Source organism: Cydia strobilella, chromosome 5 (assembly GCF_947568885.1).
Source record: "Cydia strobilella chromosome 5, ilCydStro3.1, whole genome shotgun sequence".
NCBI classification, from domain to species: domain Eukaryota; kingdom Metazoa; phylum Arthropoda; class Insecta; order Lepidoptera; family Tortricidae; genus Cydia; species Cydia strobilella.
The window spans coordinates 10,470,716-10,483,354 of record NC_086045.1 but is presented as its reverse complement, the minus strand read 5'-3'; the positions used below and the strand labels follow the sequence as shown (position 1 = coordinate 10,483,354).

Here is a 12,639-nt window from a genome sequence, read left to right as displayed (position 1 = left end):
AAGGGTATTAAAATAAATAAAAAACCTCGGATGATTCAGTTTGTGTTGTGTCAGATATATTAATTTTTAAAACAAACGCTTGGGATTGTCACCTTGTCATTATCACCTTCGCACAATTAGCACGATTCTAAATCATAATAACAAAATATGACTCCTCCTTAAATTATGAAGGTGCTAATTGCTGCTGCTGAACCGGCCAAGTGCGAGTCGGACTCGCGCAAGAAGGGTTCCGTACCATTACGCAAAAAACGGCAAAAAAATCACGTTTGTTGTATGGAAGCCCCACTTAAATATTTATTTTATTCTGTTTTTATTATTTGTTGTTATAGCGGCAACAGAAATACATCATCTGTGAAAATTTCAACTGTCTAGCTATCACGGTTCATAAGATACAGCCTGGTGACAGACAGACAGACATACGGACAGAGAAGTCTTAGTTTTTACCCTTTGGGTACGAAACACAAAAACGATCTTAATCATGGAGATACCTCTGTTTTAAATCTTTTACAAGTAAGTAGTGTATCGTTTTTGTTGACACTTGTAGTCCGCCTAATCTAAATTCAAATTACTTGCCCTGTAAAAATAGATGAATGTACAGTCCGAACCGTACGGTCTTAACTGAAACTTAAAAACAATCGTTTATCACCAAAATTATAATCATCATCATTAACTTAAGAGTTATTCTCTTGTCGGTGGAGTATCTTCCAGCTTTCCCTATCCCGCGCCAGCTCTTTGACTTTTTGATATGACACGACCCCTACTTTTTCTTTCACTTGATCTAAAAAGCTGCGTCTGGGTTTTCCTCTACCCCGCTTCCTTCCTATCTGCCCCTCCAGGATAGTTTTAAAGAAGTAGTCGTGTCGTATTAAGTGTCCAATCATTTTCCCGCGTCTTTTTGCAATAGTGTTCAGAAACAGAAAGAAAAATTATAATAGTCATTACCATACTACCCCAGCCGTGACATGCGACCTAACATATTTTAATTACACAACAAACTTAAACTATCGTCTAAAAATGCCAAACAATAAAAGGATACTAGTGTCGGTTGCGCCGTTACTGAATAAGGGCTACAGATGTCATTGTCGCGTCAAAATAAAATAGTTCATTAGTTAAACTCGCGCGCACCGCAGCTGCGATCACTGTTGATACCGACATCGCCATGGCCGCTCGCGGGAGCGTGCTTGTCGCACTAACCTTAATTGTAACTTTAACTAGCGCGCGCGACTGCTTAGAACTTACCCTGCCAGAGTTTAACGACAGTATTCTAAATAGGACGTTTTTCGATGTCAAGCGGCAAGTTGATAGTGTGGGGGTGCTGGAGCTGTGGGATCGGTTCCCGAGGGTCGTGGTGCCCACCAACGGGACCAGCGAGCTGTGCCGCAGGGATAGCCAATTGTACCTGGAGGGATTGGAGCGCCTGGAACTTTGGGCTTTAAAAAGTACGTCGATTTTTCTATTTACTAAGTGAAGTTTGTAGTAATGTTAAAAATACTGATTGTGAGAGAATAATCTTAAACAATGCATCTAATAGGTAATTTTATGCTTAAAAAGTAAAATAGGCCAATGTGTCCAACATAAAACTGCATGAAAAATTAAAATAGTATGTATGCATTCATAGGATACGCATTGTTGGTACATTATCAATGACAATGTTGATATTTACTTATATTTTCTTATCCTGTTGGGTATTCAATTCATTGATTAAACAAAGTGTCAACTTTAAGTTTTCAAAAACTACCCTACGAAAATTATTTCTGACAACAAGACAACATCAATTCACTTCTTCACGTAATAAAAACGTTTCGTTTTCTGGCGTATTTCCAAAATATTTTAATTATGAGATGAGGTAGTCGATTTCTTATTTAATAGAAGTTTATGAAAAATACAAAGAATGTATTGGGTACGTACATTATTTCATCAGAACACAAAGTTCCGCAGAAATAAATAATAGGTGTAATATACGATATTCTTCATCTACGCTTGGGCCCGGACCTTCAGGTATAACATTTTAAATGTCGTTAGATCATAGGCTATTTAATTACTACTTAAGTACTTAAGTAATGAGAATGAACGTTTATGGGCAAAAAAGAGTCTTACGACAACGGTAGTAAATGCATAGGTATGTTCCTTTTTTTTCCTGTATTAAAATTTAATCAGTTCTTAACTGTACCAAAATTCGCAATAAAAAAACCGGGTTTACGTTGGATATCTGAACCCCGACTGTGAAAAGCATAAAGCATGCATAAAGGATCAGTGCTGGGGCAGAAGAACCAAACCAATAATTTGGTAAATAAATATTATTGATTGGTGTATATATTATGGTAAATAAAATACAAAATATCATCAGTTTTTGGTACCGTCGACAGGTTCTACCCACCTGGGGCGCATTTCTCGAACGATATTAGACTAATATTATTAGTGTGTTGCCATGGTAACCCATACGATTTGACAGTTCGTGGACTGTCAGCCTAATATCGTTTGAGAAATGGGCCCCTGCTGGCGCTCAAGAGCTCATTACTCGAGGCAGCAATCGTATCATATCCACTTCGTAATCTCCGAAATACTCCAACCACTGGGATTCCTAGCAAAATTGATTTCAAAGTATTGGTGGCCTTTTAGCCCCGCTCTACTCACCACATACGGTGACAACGACCGAAACGTAGAGGTACATTAGTTTTGGATACGGTTCCATTAATATACACCTTATTCAGTTTTAATAGTATATTATTAAATAATGCATAGATTATACCCATGTTACTATGCTGATGAGTTGTAAATGTATGCAATAGGTTGAATGACATTATGTTCCCTAATTGCAAAATTGATGCATACGTAAATAATGCCCATAACAATAGCTATGCAGAATGGTAATTATTAGACCTGTACCGCTGGCTATATTTTGACCCCTAGGTTATAAAAATATTAAAGTCAATTCTGTTTTCGCTTATGAATACTTTGTTAAGATGTAAATCTTACATTTTGTTTTGTGTCATATTTATAATTTGCTTTTCTAGTAATTTGTTATTTTGTGGTAATTATTTTTTATTTTGAATTATCTTGGAGAAAAAAATATTCGAGAGAAAACATGTAACTGTGTTGCATTTAGGATAGTGTTTTTAGTGTGAAAGCATAGTTTGTGTCAATTACGTCCACTGCAATCTGATACTATGTCATAATATTCTAAATGACACAAAAAAAAATTAGAGTTAAAAAAAATTACTTAGGTCGAATTTAATCGTTTAAATAGGTCCATTAAATGATTTTGTGTCTTATTAAGGCATAGCTTCATAAGATATTTGATGATTTTGTTGTAACAGGCTGTCACCGTTACAAAAGAATATTAAAGATATTAGAGTTTACATCTTATTAATTTGAAATGCGGGATAAATAAGATGTATGAATTTGTGTCACTTGCATCCACTGCATAAACAAATATTACAAAAATATTATTTGCGTTCAAACGAAGCTAGCGGGCGGTCTGAATGGGCAACGGAGGCCGTGCAGGGTGGGGCCGCGGCGTGACCTTGCCGTACGCAACGCATGTTTACTTCGCCTGTGCGCCAAATTAACGCAACTTATTCAAAGAAGTTACGCAAACAACACAACAACAAGCAACAAGCAAGCAAAGAATGCATCGAATTATCTTTTACCTATTTAAAACTCATAGATATTGTACAATGTCACCATTATGCAAAAGAACTGTAAGTACATGTTTGATTTGCGAGCGAGCTGGCAACATTGCGCAGGGAAATCTTAAAAATATCGCGTTTACGTGAACGCCACATACATTTGTGACAGTGATAGGGAAAAGGTACCACTAAAGTAAAATTTGGTTATTAATACCGTGACTTTCTTTCATTCTTTGATAAAAAAAATTGCTATTTATGCAACAAGTGCGGAAATCATCTTTACGCACGTGTATCATACAATGTTTTACTATGCATTGTGCGAGTAAATAAAAAAACATGTCATGGCAAATAAGTTTAATTATTAAAAGGAGTGTTTTAAATCGACACGAGTTGCGAATTACCTATTCGCACGTGTATCGTACGTTTTACAGTACATATGGCCCTTTAAACTTTCGACATATGCACGGTAAGTGCTCTTTTCCGCACTAGTGCGAGAAAGTAGCACCATATGTACTGTAAAAAAAAATGAAAACAAAAAGCACTAGTGCGGAAAAGCAGTACTTTCCGCACGATATGGCTCCGTAGGAAACGCACTTTTCGAGCACATGCATTGTAAAAAAATATATAGGACTGTATCTCCTAAACCATGCGACGTAGCGCAAAAATAATAAAATTTTCGTTCCCCTTTATGTAACCCAAAAGTAACACATGAAAAATACAATGAAAAAAAAAGAAACAAAATCTTTATAGGGCTGTATTAGCTGTATCTCCTATATCGTGCATCGTAGCGCAAAAATAATCAAATTTTCGCTCCCCTTTAAGAAGCCCCCAATTAAGATTTAAAAACGCAAAAAAGAAAAAAAAGAGGAAAAAATCTTTATAGGGCTGCATCTCCTAAACCGTGCATCGTAGCACAAAAATAATCAAATTTTCGTTCCCCTTAAGAAACCCTTAATTAAAACTTTTAAAAAAACCAGGAAAAAAACTTTATAGAGCTATTATAGCTATATATATAGATATAATATCTCCTAAACCGTGCGTGGTGGCGCAAAAATAATAAAAATTTCGTTCCCCTTTATGAAGCCCCAAAGTAATATACTAAAAACACAATGAAAAAAAAGAAAAAAAATAACAAAAAAACTTTATAGGGCTGTATCTCCTACACCGTGCATCGTAGCGCAAAAATAATTAAAAAAATCCCTTTAAGAAACCCCTAATTAAGATTGAAAAACGCAAAAAAGAAAAAGAGGAAAAAAAATCATTTTAGGGCTGTATCTCCTAAACCGTGCGTCGTAGCGCAAAAATAATAAAATTTTCGTTCCCCTTTACGGAACCCCAAAGTAATATACAAAAAACACAATGAAAAAAAAAACAAAAAAAACTTTATAGGGCTGTATCTCCTAAACCGTCGTAGCGCAAAAATAATCAAATTTTCGTTCCCCTTTGTGGAACCCCAAACTAATATACAAAAAACACAATGAAAAAAAAAAACAAAATAAATCTTTATAGGGCTGAATCTCCTAAATCGTGCATCGTAGCGCAAAAATAATCAATTTTTCGTTCCCCTTTAAGGATCCCTTAATTAATACTTAAAAAAAAAAAACAAAAAAAAAACAGGAAAAAATCTTTATAGAGCTATATCTCCTAAACCGTGCGTGGTAGCGCAAAAAGAACAAAAATTTCGTTCCCCTTTACGGAACCCCAAAATAATATACAAAAAACACAATGAAAAAAAAAACACCAAAAAAAATCTTTATAGGGCTGCATCTCCTAAACCGTGCATCGTAGCACAAAAATAATCAAATTTTCGTTCTCCTTTAAGAAACCCTTAATTAAAACTTAAAAAAAAAATTAGAAAAAAAAAACTTTATAGAGCTATTATAGCTATATATATAGATATAATATCTCCTAAACCGTGCGTGGTGGCGCAAAAATAATAAAATTTTCGTTCCCCTTTATGCAACCCATAATTTATATTTAAAAAAAAACGCAAAATTTAAAAAAAAATCATTATAGGGCTGTATCTCTTAAACCATGCGTCGTAGCGCAAAAATAATTAAAAAAAACCCCTTTAAGAAACCCGTAATAAAAAAAAAACAAAAAAAAAAACAGGAAAAAAAGCTTTATAGAGCTGTATCTCCTAAACCGTGCATGGTACCGCAAAAACAATAAAATTTTCCTTCCCCTTTATGCAACCCATAATTTATATTTAAAAAAAAAAACGCAAAATTAAAAAAAAAAATCTTTATAGGGCTGTATCTCCTAAACCATGCGTCGTAGCGCAAAAATAATAAAATTTTCGTTCCCCTTTATGCAACCCATAATTTATATTTAAAAAAAACGCAAAATTTAAAAAAAAAAATCATTATAGGGCTGTATCTCTTAAACCATGCGTCGTAGCGCAAAAATAATTTAAAAAACCCCTTTAAGAAACCCGTAATTAATACTTAAAAAAAAAACAAAAAAAAACCAGGAAAAAAAACTTTATAGAGCTGTATCTCCTAAACCGTGCGTGGTACCGCAAAAACAATAAAATTTTCGTTCCCCTTTATGCAACCCATAATTTATATTTAAAAAAACGCAAAATTTCAAAAAAAAATCTTTATAGGGCTGTATCTCCTAAACCATGCGTCGTAGAGCAAGAATAATAAAATTTTCGTTCCCCTTTATGAAGCCCCAAAATAATATACAAAAACACAAGAAAAAGAAAGAAAAAAATAATAACAAAAAAACTTTATAGGGCTGTATCTCCTAAACCGTGCATCGTAGCGCAAAAATAATCAATATCCGTTCCCCTTTAAGAAGCCCCTAATTAAGATTTAAAAACGCAAAAAAGAAAAAGAGAAAAAAATCATTTTAGGGCTGTATCTCCTAAACCGTGCGTCGTAGCGCAAAAATAATAAAATTTTCGTTCCCTTTTATGAAACCCCAAAGTAATAACAAAAAACGCAATGACAAAAAAAAAGAAAAAAAAAACAACAAAAAAACTTTAGGGATGTATCTCCTAAACCGTGCATGGTAGCGAAAAATAATCAAATTTTCGTTGCCCTTAAGAAGCCCTTAATTAAGATTTAAAAACGTAAAAAAGAAAAAGAAAAAAATCTATATAGGGCTGTATCTCCTAAACCGTGCGTCGTAGCGCAAAAATAATCAACTTTTCGGTCCCCTTTATGTAACCATTAATTTATACAAAAAAAAAAACGCAAAAAAAGAGTTTTTCTTTATAGGGCTTGATCTCCTAAACCATGCGTCGTAGCGCAAAAATAATTAAATTTTCGTTCCCCTTTATGAAACCCCAAAGTAATATACAAAAAACACAATGTAAAAAAGAAAAAAAGAAAAAAACAATAAAAAAAACTTTATAAGGCTGTATCTCCTAAACCGTGCGTCGTAGCGCAAAAATAATCAAATTTTCTTTCCTCTTTATTCAACCCTTAATTTATATTAAAAAAAAACGCTTTCACTAAACTGCTGTAACTCGGAAACTTAGAATCCACAAAGGGGACTTTACTAAATTATGACACATATTAAAGCCTGACCAGTAATATATGATCATTGTCAAGAGGGCGCTGTTCATTCTCATGTATAGGGTGACAGTTCAGTATAGTATGAAAAAATATTGTATTTAATGAACATCATCATCAATGTAATTAATGTTGCTTGCCACGCTTAAACATAACAAAAATCACAATAAATTGCGTCTTAAAATAAACTTAAAAAGTCTACTAAAAATCGAAACAAAAGTAATTTTTAAGTCGCTGATGTGGCATTCTCAATCAAAAGGTAGGTACCACTTTGTCGTTTACCATAAAGACGAAATTTGATTATATCTTTATACAAATAACCTGTCAGAGAAAGTGGTACCTTTTGATTAGGAACGTCACAAATGTTGGTCAGTATGAGGAGTGCAGCCTACAGTTTATTTTTAATTATATTTATATACCTACTACGGTAAGATTGATAAGACAATGTAATTATGCCTCCGAATGAAATAAATACACTGTATCGCAAAACTAAGTGGCGAGACAGCTCATAATGCCATCTCTTGGTTGGTCTTAACAAGGGTAAAGGAGATAGTATTAAGATCTCAGTCGCCAGCTGATATTGCGGCAAGTATAATAAGCACCCCACCCGCGTAGGTACCCTTCCCCGCGCACGCCCTTCTTGCTCAATTGAGTTTTATTTTGCCAGATAGTAAAAAAACCGTGGATCAAAATGACCCAAATTATGAATGATGTCTCAATGTGGTATTATAATATTGTAGACGTAAACTTAATAATATGAATTTTTTTTTGTGGCAGATACAGGGTGTTAATTAGAAAAATTTTTTTTTTAAATAAAAGCGGTGGATGAATTTGACACGGATTTGTTTGAATAACATATAACAATGTTCTGTAAAGTACAACACTTCACTTACCGACTCTAATATTTTTTTAGGCGTTTTAGGATCAATATTAGGTATTTATTAAATGCCATTATACCCGTGGATGAAAATGACACAAAATGCGTGTGTACGTCGGAAGCCACTTTGCCTTTACAGGGAAACAAAGAATTTCGTCTCGAATATTTTTTTTACAGAATGCTGATTGAAAAAAGAAATACCTAAATTTCTACCTAAGCAAATACCTAGGATGACACAAAATATTATTTTTAGGTTTAGTATATGGTCTGGAAACTATATATAAAAAATAAGCAACATTAATATTCTTATAACCTCAGAAGTTATTGGTACAGGTCTATATACCAATATCGTATACTTACGTACCTCGTGATAACTGACCAGGTGATATGTATATGCGACGTCGCGAGGTGCATGGTGCGACAGGTCGCTAGTGGTCGCGAGACGACGCGCATTGCCGCATGATCGCATCTAATTTCGTTAAAAGATAGGCAATCGAAAAAAAACAGCGACGCATCCTAATATGTACAAAATTAATGTAAATTGATATCATCTGCTAAAGAAATAAATTAAACCACCCACAAACTTGTAATAGTGCCTCCTAACGAGTGAAAACCTATCCTGAAACCATCGCTACACACACACACACACACACACACATATACACTACACATATGTGTATCTTATCAAAAACCTAAATGTGAAAAGAGAGCCAAGTTCAATATTAAGAATATGCGTCGCTTTTGACTTTGCCGGAAAAAGAATTGAGATCTATATGGGTGCCAAGTTCTAGTTCGTTTGGGATGTAATTAAAGTTTTGGCTTTGACTTGGCTAGTTTTTACGTAGACGCTTTTATATTTGTCTATGTTACTTTTCTAAAATTTAGTTTGTTGGTATAAAAACTAGCCAAGACAAATCCTGAACTTACACACTACACTACACATATGTGTATCTTATCAAAAACCTAAATGTGAAAAGAGAGCCAAGTTCAATATTAAGAATATGCGTCGCTTTTGACTTTGCCGGAAAAAGAATTGAGATTTATATGGGTGCCAAGTTCTAGTTCGTTTGGGATGTAATTAAAGTTTTGGCTTTGACTTGGCTAGTTTTTACGTACACGCTTTCATATTTGTCTATGTTACTTTTCTAAAATTTAGTTTGTTGGTATAAAAACTAGCCAAGTCAAATCCTGAACTTTAATTACATCCCAAGCGAACTAGAACTTGGCACCCATATATGTAGATCTCAATTCTTTTTCAGGCGAAGTCAACAACGACGCATACCTATTCTTAATATGGAACTTGGCTCTCATTTTACAATGATGTTTTTGATGGGATATCATTACTTTTTGTACAGAAATTATTAGTAATATTCATCATAAACAAGTTTGAAAACAAATACAATTATTTTATTAAATATTTTGATTTGTTTTTTTTTAAGTAGTCACATTACTATATATAAATTAAAAACTGTAATAGATGTCATAGGCATAAGAAAAAGTGACGAAAGCCCTCCAGTGGTGAATGCCGGATTCGAACCGGCATCTTTAGCTATCGCGGCTAACGCCATGAACCCCTAGGCCACCCCGCTACGGCGGTGCCCGTCCGAATTTCTCGACTATATGCCATCTTAGTAAGACTAGGCGTCTTTGACCAGCTCTAAGGGCAAGCAGTGCGCGCTTGCACCTCCTAAACGAACTCCTTACGGATTAACGTTGTAGCGAGAGAGACTGGTGCTGCCATCTATGAACAAGTTTGAGAACAAATACAATTATTTTATTAAATATTTTGATTTGTGTTTTTTTTTAAAGTAGTCACACTACTATATATAAATTAAAAACTGTAATAGATGTCATATATTAAAGAAAAAGTGACGAAGCCCTCCTTTGGTGAAGGCCGGATTCGAACCGGCGTCCTTAGCTATCGCGGCTAACGCCGGCCACCCCGCCACGGCGGTGCCCGTCCGAATTTCTCGACTATATGCCATCTTAGTAAGACTAGGCGTCTTTGACCAGCTCTAAGGGCAAGCAGTGCGCGCTTGCACCTCCTAAACGAACTCCTTACGGATTTACGTTGTAGCGAGAGAGACTGGTGCTGCCATCTATGAACAAGTTTGAGAACAAATACAATTATTTTATTAAATATTTTGATTTGTGTTTTTTTTAAGTAGTCACACTACTATATATAAATTAAAAACTGTAATAGATGTCATATATTAAAGAAAAAGTCTTCACCACTGGAGGGCTTCGTCACTTTATTTGTTAGGCGCTTAGTGTGTAAATAGTTTAAAATTAGGTACTTACTTACACGAATAGGATTCGATGTTCGCGGTGTGGTCTTTGTCAGTCACGCATGCGGCGAATGCAACAATGTTGCCGGTGTATAGAACTTTATAAAATCCAGAGGTCATATGTAAAGAATATATAATTGTAAAGGTAATTAGTAATGCTTGCGGTGTGTGGGTAGGATACCCAGGCACTATGCCATTAACGATTTAATAAGGCGAGCTTTGGTGTCGGCGAACGTCCCATGCATCATGGAGCCCCAGGGTCTAAGTCGTTTGGACGGTAAGAGACCGGACGGCCTTACGCTTGTTCCTTGGGCGTAGGGCCGCAGCTTACTTTGGGATGCCACGTGTGTGAGTACTTTTGCTCCCACTCATCTTGCGCGCACGGTGAACAAGGCAGGTGCAGCGGCTGAAAGTGCTGCTAGGTTCAAGCACAGCAAGTACGCGAACCTTGAACAGGTGTATGATTTTGTCCCGGTTGCCGTCGAGACGGCTGGGCCTTGGTGTGCCGAGGCCAAAGCCTTTATTAAGGATATAGGGCGACGCTTAAGGGAAAGTACTACATAAGTTTGGAGGAATTACTGAACTTAGTGACTTAATACCTATACGACAAAACTATGCCATGTTTATTCTGGATTATAGACTTTGATTCATGACCATAAAGTTGATAATCGTGGAGTTAAGAGACTGTAAGTAAAAGTGGGCAATCTTGAAATTTTTTCATTTTTTGGCCCGCCTGTTTAAGACCCATTTTCTACAGTACAGAAACTTATTTCGACTATGGTTTGCTCACTCACACAAAGAAGAGTATGTCAATATGTTATTGCCACAGATAAGTAATGCAATATGGACCAACAAACTTGAAAAAAAAGTAAAAGACTGCAAAAAGCGGGCAAAGTTGTACAGTTTTACGGTATAGGCTCATTGAGCAGCAGAAGTAGATAAACCCGTGCGTGTACATAATGACCTAAACAAACTCTTATTCTTTTAACAATAGAGTTGTGTTTAGTTCATTTTGGATACCTCGCTCGCTTAGCAATTTCCACTGACAAGTTAAACTTAAATTACTTTTTAAGTTTACGCTAAATAATTGTTAACACTTATGAGACGGATGACATTATGCCATATACACGGCGGCTAAAATATAAGTGCATTCCCGATACCAGGGAGGTTTTGGCATTATACCCCAAAATCGCGAAAAAAAATTTGGCTGTTTCATAAATTTTTGCTGGTCCATTTTCTATGGGAGGGTACTTTTTTTTTCGCGATTTCGTTGTTGGTCGCATAGTAAAAGTTGCTCAGTATAATCCCAAAACCTCCCTGGCAACGGGAATGCACTTATTTTTTTAGCCACCAGTATATATTGTGTTTACATTGAAGCTAGAATAATAATTGCATAATAATTTAACAATAATTGGTTGATTATATGTGATTATATGGTAACAACACAAGCTTACAAAATATCCAAAATATTACACTAATTACAGGATTCCTATGATCACTTTTATGTTGGGAGGCATAAGCTCGTAAGTATTCTCTGTTTTATTTAAGGAAAGTCTATATAGTGGTCCGTATTCTAATAATATCCTTAGAAATTCCCGTCGTGTAACTAAAAACTCATGGCATACTTACAAATTTTTGTTGTATTGAATTAAAACAAAGTATTTCGATTTTTAGATGTTGTTGTAGGTAGAACGAACTTTATTAATAGTACATTATGATACAAGTGTGCTAAGTTGGTCATTACACACGAGGCGATATTGTGCGCGCGAGCTGTAAGCCAAAACCTCCCTGGTATCGGGAATGCACTTATATTTTAGCCGCCGTGTATATGGCATAATGTCATCCGTCTCATAAGTGTTAACAATTTTGTATTACTTACTGAACATATTAAGAAGAAGACTAACACAATCTGCTAAGCTACTGATTTAAAAAAAAACATAATTTAAACAAAATTCTTTATTTTTAACCAATGAGTGAAGGTCAACTAACCCATCACCTGTATAACGGTGGTCTTTGCCAATATATTATTTATTTAATGTTAATCTTTCCAACTTTGGTTATTACCCTATTTTATGAGTAGGTATTCTAACATGGAAGGTGGGGTCCTATTATATGTATCTGTAATGTGGTATTTGAATGTCACCAAGTCAGAATATAAATAGGTGCCCAGCAAGCTCGGTTCTCCATACAAACGTAGTTACGTTCTCATTTTAAAACGACTAGCTAGATTGCTCTGAAACTTTGTACTTACAATAGGATAAGGTATGAGAGTGGCGATTATTTCCCGAAAATCGAATTTTAGTGGAAGCGATTTTTCCATT

At 35.1% G+C, this 12,639-nt stretch overlaps 1 protein-coding gene across 1 annotated transcript in view; it reads left to right on the top strand.

Moving 5' to 3' along the window:
- Positions 1 to 1,112: 1,112 nt before the first annotated feature.
- LOC134741661 (nose resistant to fluoxetine protein 6-like) overlaps positions 1,113 to 12,639 on the top strand; it is a 54,777-nt gene continuing 43,250 nt past the window's right edge. Inside the window, exon 1 of the mRNA XM_063674523.1 lies at positions 1,113 to 1,439. Within this exon, the coding sequence (XP_063530593.1) occupies positions 1,160 to 1,439 (280 nt within the window). The 5' untranslated portion in view covers positions 1,113 to 1,159. The remainder of the gene's footprint in view (positions 1,440 to 12,639) is intronic.